Below are 19,840 nucleotides of genomic sequence, written 5' to 3' on the forward strand. Positions count from 1 at the left end.
AAGTGCGCAATATTTCAATGGCTAAGGGAAATAACGCGAATGGAAACATTTCTACGCGTGTGGCAAACATTTTGCTGTGTCGAACCGACTTCGTAACGTTATGCGTTATGTAGCTTAGTGCATCGTAGGTATTAAGTACTTTCTAGATCATTATCGAACTAAAAAATGTAACGGCTTTAGAAAAGCAATCGAAATAAAGTAGGTACTGCAAAGTAAACTTTTGCGCCATGGAAATAACCAGAAGTGTTTGAACACCTGACATTTTTGTAAGAGTAAGTACTATTTTTCTTCTCGCGGGAAAGGAATCAACGTACCTAGGAATGCACACAATGTAAACATTAGTGTATAAATTATGCAAGTGAAGCGATTGAAAGTAGAGATGTATTAAGGCGCAGAGAGTTATTAGGGTACCGAATAATGAGTTTATTTATGTTCTTCATTATTTTATCAGCCTGTAATGTTGGAGCATCGAATAATGCATATTGTTATAATAAAAGCGGGGTGAAGGTAAATTTGGTGAAAATATACAAGTAAAACATATTTTTATTTATCTTTGGTCATAATTTGGATTGTAATATTATTTCATCGTTAATAAGGTAAAAATGGTAACTTATGATCCTTTAATTGTTTTTTTTATTTTATTATTTCGTTTTATCAGTTTTTGATTTTAAAAAATGCTGTCGTAGCTTACTGTAGATACGGTTGAAATTTTAGAAAAAAAAGCAGTGAACTTTGTCATGACATATTAAATATTCAAGCATAAATGTTAGTACTACCTACTTTACGTTTATAACTAATCTAGTTTAGACAGGAAAAGACGGTAAAAAAATGTTTTTACTCGTCACAGGTAAAAACACCGGTCACTGTATATAAAAACACCCGTAGTTGAAACCAACATTGTGTCAAAATTTCAAAATAATCGGTGAGTAACTTTTAGGAGATTTAAAATTTTGAACAACCCACATACATTTACATTTTTATTTATTAAGATGATATTTTTGTTAAAATCGGTAAATGCAGACAGTAAAACGTAATTTTCGAGAATAATATGGAATTAACACGAACATTAAAATAATACCAAAGGAATTGAAGATATAAACAGTTTTTAATGAAAAACATGAAAAAAAAAAGAAAATGAAATGTTGAAAGGCATTTTAAATAATAATTTCATTATAAGTACCCAAAACTGCTATAATGTATCACATTTTAACTGTCTCAAATCTGTTTTTTTTAGTTAATTTTGCGGGGGCTGCGACAATACGTTAAAGCGATTTACGCAATAAAATAAATTGATAATAAGGTCAACGGTCAAAATTGCCGACCGCTTTGTGTACATTTAAAACATTCACATCAAGAATAAACACATACATTTCCCATAACGTCTAACTTTATTTTTAAACGCGCAGAAACGAAACATTAAATTAAAAATATCCTGCAGGCATTGTGGACTTAACAACCATTGAAGTTTTAAAAAAGTAATATAAAGTTACGATACATTCAGAATGGTGAATGGTATTCTGTATTGTTCGCGAATTACAAACAGCGATGGCTACCGTTGTGATCATGAATAATAAGGTAATAATGCGGGGGTCGAGTCAGAACGGCTAAAGGTTGGTTGGAAACATTACAACCATACGGCCATGTATTTTTCACAATGATAGTACAAAAGGTAATATGATTACGGGCATATATAAAATGCACCTGTTGGGAGTTCGGGTAATGATAATAACGGATGCACCTAATGCTCACAAAAACAGAGCGCTACGTTCACGCGATGGGGAAGCGCACTCGGGCAATAAGAGGAAACTTGTGGTTTCAAGATTACCGAGTGCGCGGAGATGGAATATCTAGCAATCAGGAAATGTGAAATGTCAGGAGAAACAAAAGAAGAAAAAACAAAAAATAAATACCGAGGTTCTTACGGCAAGCTATTACAACGAAGTCTTACACTAAGTTCAACCATAATTATTCGCAAACAAAAAGTAAAGCAGTGGCTCTTTGGCCCCTCGAGTGGGCAAGAAAAAACGAAAAAAAAAACAATTAAGACCGAGATTCTTACGGCAAGCTCTTACAACGAAGGGTTGAATTTAAAGATTTTAACAACTGAGATGCAACCATAATTATTGGCAGACATATACTAAAGCAGTGCTTCTTTGACCCCCTCAAATGAGCAATAACGAAAAAAAGAAAAAAAAATACCGAGGTTCTAACGACAAACTCTAACAACGAAGGGTTGAATTAAAAGATTATAATAGCATTAAGATTCAACCATAATTATTCGCAAACATACATACAGTAAAGCAGCGGTCGGAAAACTGCGGTTCGCGACCCACATGCTGCTCTTTGGCCCCTCAGCCACAGACACTACATATGTGCTGATATAGTAATATTGGTGAAAAACGAATGTGAATTTTGTTCACAGCATAAGTGGTCTGATTTGAAAGACCTGGAAACGGAAGACATGTTGATTTTCAACACCTGGAAAAGTATTCCTTAGTCAAACGATCAACACAATCATAGGATCCACACTTTTAGGTTCTACAAAATCATGCGAAAAATATTTTTCGAGATGACCATTATCATGAGTAGAATGAGAAACCGTATAATTGATGAGAACAAACATCAAACATGACTTACTCAAACTTTCTAAGGAGATGCAAAGCCATAGTTCACATCAAGTGTATGTATGTTAAGTATGAAACTTAGATTTATTCAAGGTACCTAAAGATTAATTACGACAAAAAACTTCGAAGTTTATTTAGCTAATAAACAGTGTACCTACATACAAAATATAGTTTTACATTAATAAAAGATGCGTGACATCTTGACAATTAATCGTTAATCACTTTTGAAGAAAATATGTAATAATATTCTCATCAGAAATTAATAATGTACTTAAATAAAATATTAAACACGTGGTAAACAATAATTATTACGACAAAAAATCTCGATGTTTTTGTTCGTTATTTTAATATCAAGGTAAGCAAAATTAAAAACACAAAGAATTTTAATGAATAGATATTATACGAGAAATACAATAAAAACGTAAATAATATATTGGGTATACATAATGAAGTTGAAAAGCAAACACACATTGCGGAAACAAAAGAAATTATCGATCAATTTAACAATGGTAGGTATTGACTGGATAATTACCAAAATCAGGCAATAAAAAAGCACTTCGATGAAAAACGTGACATAAAAGGCGATATAATGATTCGTTCTAAATAAAGAAAGAATATTGTATTGTGAGCTGAAATTTATATTAAACTTTTATATCATATAAATTACATTTGAGTCCCAAACACTCAACCATTGAGTACATAACTACGACACATATAACTTGTCCGAATACATATCGCTCACTCCTTTCAACAACGTCATATATAAAAAAATCGTCAATTTACAGTTGTGCATGTTTTCAGAATGCCCAGAAAATGTACTATATCCTAACAAAAGCGGCATATTTTTAACTAAATATTTACTCGCTTCAGGGCAGAAAGTATGGTTTTTGCATTTTGAAGAAAAAGTATTGAATATTTTTCAAACGGAGAGAAAACTTTCATGTTTTACCTAAAAAGATCTGTTGCACAGTAAAAAGTTCAATAAGCAGCTTGATATTTAATTTTAAAACATTGAAATATATTTTTAAACTTTAAAAACGTTCTCCTGAAAAATCAAGTTTTTTGATTTATGACGTTCTTGAAAGGAGTGAGCGATATATCAGAATTAGCAAAATAATATGAACGGAAAGAATGGGGTAGAAGTCTATATTCTTAGAAGATTAATAGATCGAGAAAAACGTCAACGAATATCAAATAACACGATGCAACGACTGTGACGCGCGAAAAGTCAATTCAATCCCATAAAAATTAGAAACCGTGGATCATAAAAATATCATTGGCCATAAAAATAATAATAAAAGAAATTTATCGTTTGTTTGATCGAAACAGGTAAATAAAAGCAGACCAGTAGGTAAACAAGCTCAGTCCGTGAACTTTCTAGGATAGGTGATCAATCAATCACTGACCTGAAATGTTCGATAGCGGATATTTTAAGATTTTCTTCGGCGTAAATCCGACCACAATTTATTACATTAACCCCTTGTGTGATTTACCCGAATACAATGGATCTTTGTCAGACGGGAGGAATATTTAATTTAACGTACTCAACTTATAAAGGATTGTATTAGACTCGTTTTGTGTTTATATCACCCGATATAATTAATATTTTCATTCATAATTTTCTTTTGGAAAATTCGTCTTCGAAAAAAACGTTATTTTCGTAAGTTGGTAATAAATGACGTTACAGAAACGATGAAGTTATTTTAATATTGGTAACATTGCTAAATTATTGGAGAGTCTATTTGTGGACGTCTATGGTGCACCCTCCCACCCCCCCCACCCCTCATATTTGTATAACACAAATGGTGGAGTAGTGGTAAACAAACAATCCACAATACTACTATTACAGTTCTTTAAACCATAGACAATAAACAATTTGACGTCATAAAACGTTCGATGACGGAAATTTGATGACGTATGCGAAAGCACGTTTATCGTTTTATAAAAATATCTAAAGTTTAAACCTTCATATATCCTTATTTCTCTACATATTTAAATAAGAATGCTACCGATAGTCTTATTATTTTTCATATTAATTTGTTAGCCAATAATCACACATCGTGATATTTATCCATTCGGGTGGGTATTTTGCTGACACAGTAATGTGCCCGATTCCAGTTCGGGCACATCATACACGAAACTTTTCATAGTGATTTGCCCGAGTCCAGCTCGGGTCATTACCCCACCAAGATATACCCATTCATCCTTTGTTTTTTTTTCCTTTCCTAATATTGTTTATTTATGTTTTATACTGATTTATTATATTAAAAAATGTGATAAAAAAAAAGTTTATTTAATTGCTCCTCTTCGTTGTCAGATGAAGCTTCTTTTTGAGTTTCATCGTGTTGCTGGACTAGAAGTGCTTGGAGCTCTTCAGTTCTCAGTTCTTTATTTATTTATTTAAACTTTATGTACATAAAGAAATAAGTACATTAGCGGGCTTATGGCAAATAAGCAATATCTGCCAACGAACAAAAAACAGACTAGTCTGTTAAATTCATCAAAACGTTTGATACCATATAAAGCTGTTTGCAATCAGAGGGTAGATAGTACTTGAACATTAAAAAAACATAAAAGTTCTTCCCGGTGTTCTGCAATAAGGTCCTCCGCATTCTCCTCCTCTACCTCCAATTCCAACTTTCATTCCACCGTGATGATATTCTTCACCACTTGCATTGGCTGCGTGCGACCTTGGAGCGTTCGAGCGGCAAGACGAACTACGATACAGCCCGAGTCGTGTAAAGACGAGCAGAATGTTCGATGTACGTAGCGTTCGTTATGCGAGGCATCACCGTACATTTTTGCAAGTACCTGGATAATTTATTCCAACAATGAAACACAAAGATAGACAGATTTAAATAATGATATGATTTTGATTAAAGATAAAAAAGGGTGGCTTTTTTTGACCAACTTTTTTCCAAGAGGTTGACCACAGATTTAAGATTTAATTTAGGATTTAATGAACAAATGAACATTAACACTTTTGTTTATGTCAATAATGGTAAAGAATTTTCTATTTTTAGAATTTACTTAATAAATTAATGTTATCTACTAAATACCACAAATATATGACTATCATGATATAAACCTACGTATTCGTTAGGTAACAAACAGTCATTAGTGATCATTCTCTAAAGTTACTCGTGATCTTACCAAATATGCTTATTATCATCACCAGTTTACAGAATGATCTTTGACATCGTCATTAGCACTAAGCATGCAAAGAAAAGTGTGATTTATCTAACGACGCGGCGTACAATGTATAAGAATGATTGAACAACTGTTGTTAAGAGCATTTTAACTCCTACACATCAATAAATATAACTGCTCTAGTTAGATTACACGTTTGATTCAGTTTTGAAGATGCACCGGATGTTACGAAATAAAACTCACTTCTTCGTATTTGGACACACTCAAAATGTGTAATTTTGGTAAAAAAGTATTTTTACTCACCCTTAAAATTTTGTAAATAAATAAAATGGTCAAATAATAAGCTAAAATAAATTGAAAATCATGTTTTCAAGCGTTTCTCAAGTATGTGAATATAATCCAGGATTCGGATGTCACATACAAATGGGAAGTACTATCGGTACCAAACGGTGGATAGGGCACTGCGTCAAATTATTGCAATATTAAAATGCTCATTATTTTATGAAGGAATATTTTATAAAGTGGAAAAACACGTGTATTTGTGTTTTTATTATTTACAAAAATACTTCAATTTCATACTATTTCTATGAGCCTAAGCAGCTCATTATTAGAAATAGGTATCAAATTGTGGTAGAGTGGGTTCGAACCGAGAAACTCTGAATCAAGAGTCCGCGACACTAACCAAGGGACCACAACCCGACACAATTTATTTTGTCCCCCTCTGGGAATCAAACCCTAGACCTCCAAACCAAATGCGGTAACCACTTCGCTTTGAAGTCGGACTAAATAAATTATACTAAACATTTGCAAAGGTTAAGAAGCATTTTATGTAATGCTAAGGTATTATCCATAGTCAAAACCGATAGCAAAAAAATACCAATTATTACCTTCGATATTAGGTTGGAGGACAACAACCATTGACAAGCCCTAGACAGTGCAAAATACTTTTAGAAACGGTCACGGCGGATATAGAAAAGCTACCGATAAATTCGCAAAACGTGTTGATTCGCCAGCAGATCAACTTTCTTCCCGGTCGTGGCTAGCGAAATGAATATTCCGGAACAATATAAACGAAATGATACAAAAATCATAATCATAAAGAACGGCGTTTTCCAACCTCTAGCGTCGGTAAAGCGATACAGCTGACAGATCGAGAGGTTTTGCAGAGAAAGGAACTCAAATGGCGCATCGTTTTTACCAGTCTGCTACTAATTTTATCGCCAAAATAACTGGACTGTAAAATAGTGACAACGGAGGAAGCAGGTGCTACAGCAACAATATGAGTTGTAAAATAGGCCCTTCAAACTGCGGGTCGCAACACGTCGTTATAATAAACGTACACAATCAAGTGACTATGATTCAAGTTTTTTTTTACATTTTCTGGTTGTTAACATCTCAACATATCGCTGGTTAAATGCCAAAAGGCCACAACGCAAAAAAATTAAACACTTTATTCCGAAAATGGTATCTAAATCGTCAACATTTTCATATTCGTAAAAGACACCCATGATTCTAGCGTTAGAAATGGACATTTCCACATTATATATTAAACAAAGGAAGCTTGTAGCCGGGCAACAAGAGTCATTCTATAAGCACCGGTTTACCTGCGTAAAAAGTTTGCGTTTTGGTGAGCGCAAACTAGTTTTGTTTACCCGCGCAAACTATGTTTGTTCTACTAGGCGGCGCAAAACTATTATTAACTTGGGGAACAACTGACAAGTGAAAAACTTTCGGCGGTTTCGCACGTTTCTATTAAAAAAGTAAATTGTTGACATGAAAACATATACTAATTCTCGTAAAAAATCGATGAAAAAATTACTTAATTTCTTTGGAACTTACTTAAAATGCAGGCATACATATAAGTTATGTGTGATTGAATTGAAATAGTAATAAAATATTAAATAAGGACTTCGTTTGAAGAACTTGTTAAATAATTTGGTTCTCGGATTCGATAAGTTTGAAGTTTACAAATTTGATTGCGACTTTTGTATTTCTAGCTCCAAATATATTCGGTAACTTGGCATCGAAAACTTAAGCTGGAACTAAAATTCAAACGAAAAAAAGCCAAGGATACCATCCCAATAAGATAATCAGAAAAGTTACAGCTACACATTAGTCTCTAATAAATATGGAGGCATTTAAAAAAGTTTGACTACATATTTTCATAGAAAATTTCAAATATCCATAATGCAATTTATTAAAAAATAAACAATTTATTGGTAAAAAAATATCTTGATCATAAAAACTTTAAAGGAACAAAAAACTTTTTTTGTTTATATTACTTTGTTTACAATGCAATAAAGTTGTACAACCTGCATCCATTATTCATAAAGTCACTAAAAAATTTAATTACAAAAAAAATTTATTCACAAATGGATTATGGAAGTCGGTAGATATGAAAAAGATCGCTTCATTCGGACATGTCGTATTTGATCGCAAGTCATAAATAATTTTCTCTCTAATAGATTTATTAATAAGTATTGTAAAATGTGCCATCGGAATGGAAGAACTTAGTGAGGGCACATATTGTTATTTGTAATTATGTAATATGATGAAATATAAATAAATAAATAATAATTACGATTTGATTTTTTATGCTGATATTTACAAAGTTACATTACCTTTAAAAATCACGTTTTTTTAAAGTGCTGATTACTAAAAATAAAACGGACTCTCGATGGAATATTGACAGCCTCTGTGAAAAGGCATGGGAACAGACAGACAAAGTAGGCAGTGCTCTAATTACCGTGAGCTCGACACGCGCCGCTGAACGCGCACGATGGAAGATCATATCAATACCGAGTTCAACTCACACCACCACCATACCACTACACCACCGTGCCAAGTCACAGTCGGGGTTAACAGATGGTCCGTATTGAATGCGATCATAGAATATAGGCCTATCGCCTTTTGGTATGTATGAGTATGTTCAATACTTCTTCTTTTTAATGGCTTTTCACCCATTTTGGGTGTTATAGCCAGTGTCGAGTTATTTTTTATTTACACTTTTTACATTTGACTCTCAAGTGTTAGTATTCCTGTTAGTGGGGTTAGTTTTATTAGTAAGATTAGTTTGTGTAGTGAGTTATTTTAGTGAGTTATCATACACCTTTACAAATTTCTACAATTAATTTAAAGATATTTACAAATTATTTTATATACAACTTGGTTAGGGAATATGTTCAATACCGTCATTAATAACCATGAGTTTTATTTTTATTTTTTTAATACAAATAATATTATTTAACTATCCAACAGATTTATCGTGTTCCACATTCCAAGTCCTAAAAATTAAAACCTTTAAAAATACAGCAGTTCGTCAACTATTAAATAAAGGTGAAAAATAGTTGAATAGCGTAATTAATTTTAAGATCGTAAGTAAATATGTCTAAAACAATAATTTGACTGAAAAAAACTCTTGTAACTATATTAAATAAACAAAATATTTAAATTTCTGATGCTTCAAAAAGTGAATTTCTCCCCAATCAATTTGTTACTTCGTATGAATACTAACTCAATTTCTGCGACTGTTTACGATTCAGTGGGACAGATACGCACGGTTAGACTCAGTGAAAGAGAAGGGTTCTGACCCTCGTTATATTTTTTGCGAGATGGTAAGCGTTGAGTAGAAATGCATTTGTTCCGCGATATTATAACATTGTAAAAAAATATTTGTGGCAAGTGGGTGAGGAAAGGATTTATCTTTATGTTGTATGGTCTTCTTTTTCCAAACTTCGCCTTCTCCATATTTCCAAAATTATAAAAATGTTACAATAAATATATAAAAAATTAATTCTTTTGAACTATTAGACGTTTTTATATCAAATAATAATTGAATGACCTTATAAAAGTACGGAGAAAATAATTTTATAATTATTTACGATTTCTCTAAATGTAACCCTAGATTGTGGGACATTCTTAAAATTTACGGCGGATATTCAATCTGTGAGGAGCACCGAGGCAACGAATGTTTGAATTATGGAAAAGCAAGACTCGTAGAAAACCCGTTTATTTATTTTCTAATCCGTACTTTTTGATGCATAAGCCACTGCGTTACATATATTTATCAAAATAGGCTTTTATCATTTGTAATTGGAGAAATATAAATTATAAGGCAGGTAGTCTGCATTTTTAGGACATGTTTTGGTGAAACACTAAACAGCTGAAGTTTTTGATAATTTTAATTAAATAAATAAAGTACTAAAATAATATTTTTCATGTTGATTATTGACGTTATACAGTTTTTCAACTGCGGGCAACATTGTAAGGTAGATTCTAGTACATAACTATTCGCGAACGTTAATTGATGTACATTTTTGTATGTACCTTGTATCTTTATAATGAATCGATAATTTCTCTCAACGCAATAATTTTTAGTGAATATTATTGTCATATTCATAAACGATCAACGCTATGTAGAAGTGTGCATACGGAAGTTGACCGATTTACACAGATAATTTCAATAACAATAATGCTACCCATCTGGGTAAATCATATCATGCTTACTTGCAGAAGACCGACACTGTGAACTGTGAATATCCGGCTTTCTCCGGGAATCGGAAGACATCTTTTACATTCCTTTTCTTTCATTCCTCGGATACCCAAGTACAAACTTGATAATATTATTCTCAGCGTTATTACTTTGCGTAAAACAGTAGAACACACATAGGTACTTTTTATTCCGCAAGTCAAATTTATGATTAATGCGTCCTTACATTCGAAACACATAAAAATGGTATTTTTTATAAAATAATGTTTTTTCCTCCTCAGACATATCTGTGTTTTCAGAATTGTCAAAATTTGATATACGGATTATGAATTAAAATAATTTTTAAGTTTTTTTATTATTCTGTACACAAATATTTCAATTTCATGCTTATTTTAAAATAAAAATTAAGTTTTCACTAGTTGATTTGGCAGTCTTTTTGTGGTAATATTTATCCATTTTCAATTTGAATTTAACTCGGTAAATACCACTATTTCTATGGTAGAAAAAATATTTCAGAAAAGACTACGTTTCGAGTTGCGATGCCCATTATACAGAGGGGGGGGGGGGGTGCTAACATTTAAAGAAGGGTCGGGGTTGGTAGTATTTTTTACAGAAACACAGTGAAAAAAAAATCAAGAGATGAAAATAAAACTGAGAGATGAAAATTCAATTTAAGGCGAAAAAAATTTTTTTTTTCATGTAGTGAAAATATTACTTATTATTCACACTTATGGTGATATCGAAGAAGAATGTAAAAACATTATTTTGGATTTTAAAATGGTATTCAATGACATATAATATTGCGAAAAATACAGGATTCAAATCATGCAATACCTACCTACATAAACAATGAATTAATAAATTTTGATTTTTATTATTATTTTTTAATTTAACAAGGGGCTCGTTTGCCAAACTTGATTTGGACTAGCGCGAGCCCCCCAGGCTCAATCCTGCGATTAACGGTTTATACGGTGTAAATTTTGTATTATATTCTTTTTTTTTTCCATGTTCGCTCCCTAGGTGGTAAATAATTGCTGGGTGTGCAAAATATCATAGCAGTATCTTTACTCGAATAACTTAATATATGTATAAATACTCAATTGCAAATTCGTCATTATAAGCTAGCTGTGTCGATGTGATTAATTTCTATAAATATGTTGCGATACTGGTAGATACTTGCTAGAATCTCTTTAGAATTTAGAAATATTTCGGTTTTGTTCAAATTTATCTGGACTGTTCGCAACCGTACCCGCCATTTTCAAAAATATTTTATGTTGCGCATGCGCATTAGTTAGTGTTTCAAAAACTACCCACCGAGATTTCTTGGGTCAACAGTATTTTTTACTGACAAAATACAAATTAAAGTATACTCAACTTTACGTTTCATATAATCTAACATTCATCGCAAATCGACAAGGAAATATCTGATAAATTTTATTTTTTGAATATGGACAGGTGCGCCGCGCCGCTTAACAAAATGTGCATACTTTAAATGGATTTTAAAACACGAAAATACATTTATAGAATCTTTAAAAGCATTAAAACCGAAGAACAATATAATTATATTGTGTGTAAAATTTCAAAACAACCTATTAATAGTTAGTAATGTAACAACAGAACAGAAAAAGAAATAAAATTTTGTTGCACATCGAATTGTATTGACACAATGCCGGCGATTTTCAAAATTTATTATTCTTTTACGAAATTTATGTTCAAAATACCAAAAAGGGATACATAAAGACATTAAAGCTTATTTATCTAGTATTATTTGCGAAGATATGTAAATAAATGACGAAAAACTTACCTTTTGAGCCAATTTATAAGCTTCATGGCGGTAAAAACTTTAACATATATTTCTTATAAAGTCCAAAAACTAAATGTCACAAGGCATTATTAATCACGTAGCGATTATAAATAAGCAACAGCAATCAAATGATAAAAATAACTATCAAAATAACGAAAAAATACGATACGAGTTTAAAACACAAATATTCGAGCGGACACCCACCGCGACCGTTGTCAAAATATAAACTGAAGTGAGCAACGATTGGTCCGGAAGTGTCGGGAAGTACCGTTCACGTACTTGCTTATAATTAAGCGCAGCTAATTGGTCGATAGGTACCTACCTGCTATCTCCTACAAATAAATGCTTTATTTTTATTTTATGCAGATATAACAATATACAGATGTAAACTGAAATAAATTTAACAACCAATAGCCATACTGGCTCAAAAAAAGTTTATTTATGTAACTCAAATATTTAAAACGTATTTAAAAATAAAACAGAAATCTCAAATACCAAAATCTCTTTGTACAAATAAAATTATTTGTATCCAATTCAATAAATTACTTTAAGATATAAATCTTCTGATTCTCAGCGCGTATAAATAGATTTGGAATTTCGGCTGACGGTGGTGCCCTCAGTTGGGAATTTATAGGTATATACTTTTCTCCAATTGAAAACATAGGTGAGATTCATTGAAGTTCAAAATTAAAACTAACATACGAAAGGAATCCGACCACAGTGCATATATACATCTTTAAAAAATTAATGGAATATGGATGTTCAATAATAGGCAGAATGGTAAACGTTACATAAGTGATTACTGAAGCCAGCTAAATGCCAGGTCGTAAGCCTCGGGATGCTCACACTCCCATCTTCGTTCATATAAAAACGATTGATGCTTCGTCTCGATGAAACTCTTATAATATTTATCAATATTTTGAATCAGATAATAATGAAATCGAATGTTTTTGCCTAGAATTTTCATTAATGAATTACATGAAATTATAGTAACTTTAAACATAAAGAGTTAATTCACTCACGAGTAGGCATAGGCTATTAAACTTAAAAAGTTGAAGCCTAAGTAGGGTCACCATAACGGGTGTTGCATAAGCCGTAGCCAAATTTCAGAGTCACTTGGACGTTAGGTAATTAAAAAAAATCAGATAACATTGCGATACATATCAATTAACCACCTTCCAGTTAAAAATATGATTACATGTAAGAACATTGTATTTAATTCTAAAAACATATTGCATTGGGAACCATCTACATATCTCATTATCATTTACTTTTTGTGCTTCCGTCAAATTCCGTTTCAATGTAGTTTTTGAGACCCTAAATATTTGTTTAATATTAAATAAAATTAAGCTAGTCTCATTTCATAATAAAAATGTAATTTTGTTTTAAAATCACTATAAATATTTTATTATAACTTGATTATAATGTCTACCGGTTTCGAAGCTAACCGGTAGACATTATAATAAAGTTTTGTATAATAAAATATTTAAAATTATTTTAAAACAAAGTTACATTTTAATTATAAAAGGAAAATCACAAAGTTAGTGCTTCAAATATAAATTATAGTCTCATTTCGACTTATTTTTTTAAAGCTCGTGATGCCAATGACATGGATTATTTATTATTATTGTAGTAATAAGCACAGTATACAGTATGTTCCTTTCTTTCTTCCTATGATGAAACAAAAAAAAACAAACGGTAACAGAAAATAGTGTCTAAAATCGTTCGCATGATTTTATCAGTCCAATGATGGCAACTATAGAATGGTCCATTGATAGCAACAATAGGTTCCGTGTTCTGACACAAAAACGCTTTTCATTAAAGATTGATAACATTTATTTTTTCTTCATAAATTATTTATTACTTCAGTTAAATTTAATTACTACAAATATACTATCTATACCAGCGGTCGAGGAACCGAAGTAAATTACCCCAAATGGGGTAAAAATATTTTTTTTGTGGTAATAAGGAATTTTTTCTAGTTTGATATTTCATAAACATGTTAGTATTTTCCAAAATTTAACAATTCAAAAATCGATTAAACGCTGAAGACTATTCAAATTTCTCTTACATCAAAAAGTCCTAATTTGTAAGTATTTGTATCAAACACGAAACAATATCATTTCTCCAAAAACTGAAAATAAAACCTGACAACCAGAATCTTTGTTTGATCCAATTTGAGAATTTAATTTTGTTTGTCTATTACATACTTACTATTTTCATTTAACTTATTTTTCTTTTTTATGTAAATTAATTATATAAATAAGTTTTGTTTGAAATAAACATTGATTGTCTGCTTTTCAAAATGGGGGGAGGGGGTAATATCGACTTACGCAAAAATATTTTGGGATAATGGTTAAAAAAATTCCCCGACCGCTGATCTACCTATACCAGGCCTGGCCAACCCAAATAGCATTCCGGGCCGCATCGATGACTCAAAATTTTCTCAAGGGACGCATACAGACATTAATTTTTTTTATAACATCGAATTTCATACTTATTGATTTTTTGTAATTACATATTATAAATAATTTGAATGCGTAGGTAATAGAAAGTAAAATCATGGTAATTGTCCGCCTCCGTAGTGTAATGGTCAGCATGCTCGGCTACCGTTCTGGAGGTCCCGGGTTCGATTCCCAAGGGGGGTAAAATAAATATAAGTGATTTTTTCACTGTAATATTTATTCAATATTATTACCCTGGACTGGTACCTGACGCGGAGGGCTGATCACCTTTCCTTCTTGTGTAAAACGATCAAGATAACACTGCGTTTATATGACGCAGTGCCCTATGTATCATTGGGGTGCGGATAAGGGTTTTAATAATTGTGAAGAAAGAAACCATAACCAGAAGTGAGTAGAAAATATAGGATGAACCAACAAAAAATGTATTGATATAGTAATAAAAATTTAAACAATGAAAATTATCGATTAGGACACTTAAATCAAACAAAATTAACAATTTTATTTTAATTAAAACCAATTTATAAATGACCAATCAGTTTGAGAGTTGAGTTTCTCTTCGCTTACTTAATTTTTCTAAATCTATTTCAATAGTTGAAGTTGCACACTTTTACTGGTTTTCAAGATTTTTTGAGATTGCTTTAAATTGGTAATGCTGAAGAGCGTGCGAAGGGATATTGTTCACTGTTTTTATAACAACATGCATGACTTGGCTCATAGAATACTTGAGGGCATAAATTTTGTTGGTGCATCAAACCGTGTATCACAAATATATCCCTGGTTTAAAAATATATTCTTCATACATGGCCGCGGGCCGCACGTAAGGGTGTCGCGGGCCGCATACGGCCCGCGGGCCGCGGGTTAGCCACCCGTGACCCATACTAACATTCGTTTAATTCGATTAATATATTATGGCACCCATAAACACACTGACGCACATGATCACAGCGAATATGAGAAAAGTGAGGTGACTGTATTGGAGGTTTGTATTGAAAGGTTATCAATAATTTATGAGTCTTTTGTTATTGATATATCTACACGGTCTTCTGTTTGCGTTTGACCATGTAAGGGAAATGTAAAAATTTAATAAATAGAACGTCTAATATCTCCGAATTCACCCGAACGTAGATATTTCCTCTTTAGTATGACGGAAAGGAGGTATATTTTATTTAAAATGACTGTCCTGGGAAGCGTCGTGAATATTTATTTTTACGAACTATTTCATTGTACATCGGGTCTGCTGGGAAATTCTGCGAAAAACTCATATTACGTATAATTTCAATGGCAGTTAGGAATATATTCTGAATCATACCCGATAATGATTTAGAGCAGACAGTGTTTCACTACATCTTTTAAGTAGCTATCACACTGGTGATTTCAGCTTTCGGATTTTTGAATTCCGAAAATTTACCCGCAAAAGTTTTTTTATATTTAAAAAATAACATACAAATTAAATTTTATAAAATTAAACAACTTTGTTTTAACCACTTTTTTATAATTAGTACACTTTAACCTACCAGTTTCGACAAGAACCTAGTCATCATCAGGGTTTACTAAATTCTAAAACATGAAAAACATTAAATACTCATAATTAATTACATTCCCTTGCCAAAAACTTCCACACACTCCGTAAAAAATCCTTAATGTAAAATGAAAAACATTCAAAAAATTAAAAATTAACAGAAGTATGAAGTAGTTGATTCCGGGACAAAGTATTATTCATCTTCTTCTTTATGTGCCATGTCAGGTCTCCCCGACGTCGACTATCACTTAAGAGTAATTTTTCCTGTCTTGGGCAGCTCTGGACAAAGCCTCAACGGTTATGATCCCTTTCGGATCTTGTATATTCCGGAGCCAGGAGATCTACCTTCTACTACTACTACTACCATCACGCCGTTTCACCGCAGGGGTAGGCAGAAAGGATGGAACGCCACATTCTTCTGTCCTGACATACACTCCTCGCCTCCTTCACATCCATACATCTAGTCATACATGCCCTCCGATTACGCAGACATTTGACACCACCAGATTTTAGGCTCTGATAGATCTGATCGTGCCAAGTCTTTTTCGGTCGTCCTCGTTCTGTTTTCCTGCTCACATTCGCCACATATATATATATATATATATATATATATATATATATATATATATATATATATATATATATATATATATATATATATATATATACATATATATTTTAGTCATTCTCTCGTTATCCATTCGTCCACATGTCCATACCCACCGTAAAGAGCTCTTCATAATCTTTTCAATTATTCCTTGTTCAGCCTTACATTCCTTTCTTATATCTTCGTTTTTAATTCTGTCATACAATGATTTTCCACACATTCGTCTGATGGAGCGTATTTAAACAGCGTTCACTCTGCGTTCTGCCACAAGTTAATCTAAAAAAAGCATTCAATTTGCCCTGAAATATGGCAGGACTTATAATGAGATTAACGAAATGATTGATAAATTTCTCACGGTTAATTAAATTAAGAATCACCCGTGAGAATGTCGCCAGAATTGAAACCGTTTAATTTTGACGCGTGGCTTGAGTTTCAAGGTAATTAATTCATTAGGAGAGCGTCAGATTGTAATTGGATGTACCTACCTACGTGTTTATTTATAATTTTAATGGAAAGTATTGAGAATAGCACCATTAAGATGGCAAGTCACGAACTGTAGTTCGGGGGTCATCCGGCACTTCATAGTATTCTGTTTGATTTTATGATTGTGAGGCCGACTTAAATAATGGTGCAGAATTTTTGATGTAGTGACAGTGCTCTAGAACAAAAACCTTTTAATAAAGTCCAATAAATTATTTTTAATGGGTGGGTGGTACTTATATTAAAATTAGTTTTTCAGTCATTTTGAGAGGAAAAAAGATGGTTCTTGTATGGATTTTCTCAAACTTAAGGGGACATATTATACGACAATAATACGGGATTTAATAAATTTAATATATAATTTATTTTTGAAGCGCTAACGTTGTGATTTTCCATTTTATAATTAAAATGTAACTTTGTTTTAAAATCATTCTAAATATTTTATTATAATTGAATTATAATGTCTACCAGTTAGCTTCGAAACCGGTTCACATTATAATTAAGTGATAATAAAATATTAATAGTGATTTTTAATCAAAGTAACATTTTAATTATAAATATAAAATACTTTTGTATTTACATAGCTGTTAATTTCTAAACCCCCCAAAAAGCTTTTAAACAATAATTACTTAGGTTAATAGGTAGATACCATATGTCAACAAATTATTAAATTGTACTCTGGTTAAAATTTTAACCATCTCTGTAGTACAGTGGGTAGCACGTTTGGTTCTGGATTCAATTCCTAGGGAAGAATTAAAAAAGAACAGCTTTTTTCCAATATTATTAATTTATTATAACCTTAGACTGGGATACAAAGCGCAAGACAAATCATATTGTCTTTATATAATTGACGATCAAGTTGACATTGAATCGATTTGATGCAGTGTCTTATGCACTATTGGGTGCGAATGAGGATCAGAAAAAGAAGAATAAAGTTTTACCGCAATGTTAATGAAACATAATACCCAGACCATTTCAATACGTCGAAATTTAAATTTTCGAAAACGATATAAAATATATGTAAGGGACCGCGTTGAGGCTCTATGAGAGTAGTTTTCAAGTTTCCTTTCAGAATAATCTCTCAAGTACCTACCTTCAAAAAAGCTTTATATAATGACAGCTTCTTTTACTATTAAAACAAAGTTTGAAATCAAATTTGACATTAGTTGTCTATCAAGGTATCCCTTTTTTCTTTTGAAAAACTTGCTGGAACAGCTGATTCCTGATTCTCACGTTTTCACATTTCTGCGGAGTAGGCAACCTTCTTCTTCAAACTTTTCACTTATCAGCTTTAAAAAAAATAGAAGTAAAAATCTCCAATAAACCTGTCAAAGAGTGAGAATTTTAAAAGGTTTTTATTTGTTTAAATTTCAATCTATACTAGGGCAGGGTCGGGTAAGATTTTAACTGAATTTATGCACGAAGTAAATGTGTGACTAATGGGCATTTATTACATTTTTGCTTCCCAATATCGACATTTTTTGTTTTTTTTTCTTTCGGTTAATAGTTATTTCCAGCTGAAGTATGTGATGGAAAAATGTCAAATAAATTAGGAGCTATAAATACGCAATTCGCATTTAAATTTGTGAACTGATTGGCTGCTTTAAATGATTAAATCTAAAAACCGAATTAAATACCAAACTTTAAAAAAAGGCAATTCGAGTATTCGATCGCTCATATCAAGCATAAAGTACTGATTACATCTTACAAAAAAGTTATCGAAAAGGATTTGATGTGCAAAGGAAATTAGGAACTATAAAATGAAGAAGAAAAAAAGACATATTAAAATTGATTAATTGATGTAGCTTTCTTTTAGAGGTACGTGTCAGCCACCTGAACAACTTCCCATTGTAACACTTATAGTAATCGAAGTAAGGAATTTTAGTTGTGCATCAAAGTACCTGTAATACATACATCGTTACTGCACCTGTGCTATTGAGTTATACACAATTCAGGTGACGATGTAATTAGCATCAAAGGCGGTATTTTCAGTATTTTTAATTAGGTGACAGTAAAATCATATTTACGACAATCAATTTTCAAATAAGGTATGTATGAATGTACATTGTATGTGTTATTTTTATGTAAATAAAAAATATTTGATTAAATGAAAAATTAAATGCATTTTTAATATATATGGATATTGTGATCTAATCTACCACGATCGAATCGTAAAGAATAAAATCGATCTAAATTCTACCTTATCCGCATCCAATGGTGCATAAGTTATTACATCACATAGTAGTAGTATCTTGATCGATAAATGCACGAAGAAAAGGTGGTCCAGAGTAATATTGAACAAATATTTAAAAATAACTTACATTTATTTTGACCCCCTTAGGAATAGAATGTGCCGATCACAACACCATGGAGGCGAAAATATTATATACAGATTACTATTGTGGTAAATATTCTATTTTACATTAAAAAAAACAAAAGAAAATGAACAAATTCATGACATTAAGTTTTAAAGCACCTTATGACCACTACTGATGATAAATAATTTCGCTAATACAATTCTGTGTATATATCATATTCACACCAACAAAAAAATTGTTTGTGTGAATAAGATATATACACAATGTTTCAAGTACAAAGATTTGACTGGCGGATTACAATCTGAAAATGCGATCTTATTAAGAGCCAAACCATTGAAATTTGTAGCATGTTAAGCGGTTTGCAGCTATCTTATTTCAAAGGCG

At 31.8% G+C, this 19,840-nt stretch overlaps 1 protein-coding gene across 2 annotated transcripts in view; it reads right to left on the reverse strand.

Annotated features, from left to right (window-relative positions):
- Positions 1-12,296, reverse strand: part of LOC148312419 (uncharacterized) — a 51,678-nt gene extending 39,382 nt beyond the window's left edge. For both annotated transcript variants that reach the window (XM_088277315.1, XM_088277316.1), the window contains exon 1: positions 12,068-12,296. In XM_088277315.1, coding sequence (XP_088133441.1) covers positions 12,068-12,093 — 26 coding nt within the window. In that variant the 5' untranslated portion in view covers positions 12,094-12,296. The remainder of the gene's footprint in view (positions 1-12,067) is intronic.
- Between the last annotated feature and the right edge of the window lie 7,544 nt (positions 12,297-19,840).

The sequence above is a fragment of the Brachycentrus maculatus genome, unplaced genomic scaffold (assembly GCF_059751285.1).
Source record: "Brachycentrus maculatus isolate JH-2025_06_01 unplaced genomic scaffold, ASM5975128v1 h1tg000041l, whole genome shotgun sequence".
Lineage (NCBI taxonomy): Eukaryota > Metazoa > Arthropoda > Insecta > Trichoptera > Brachycentridae > Brachycentrus > Brachycentrus maculatus.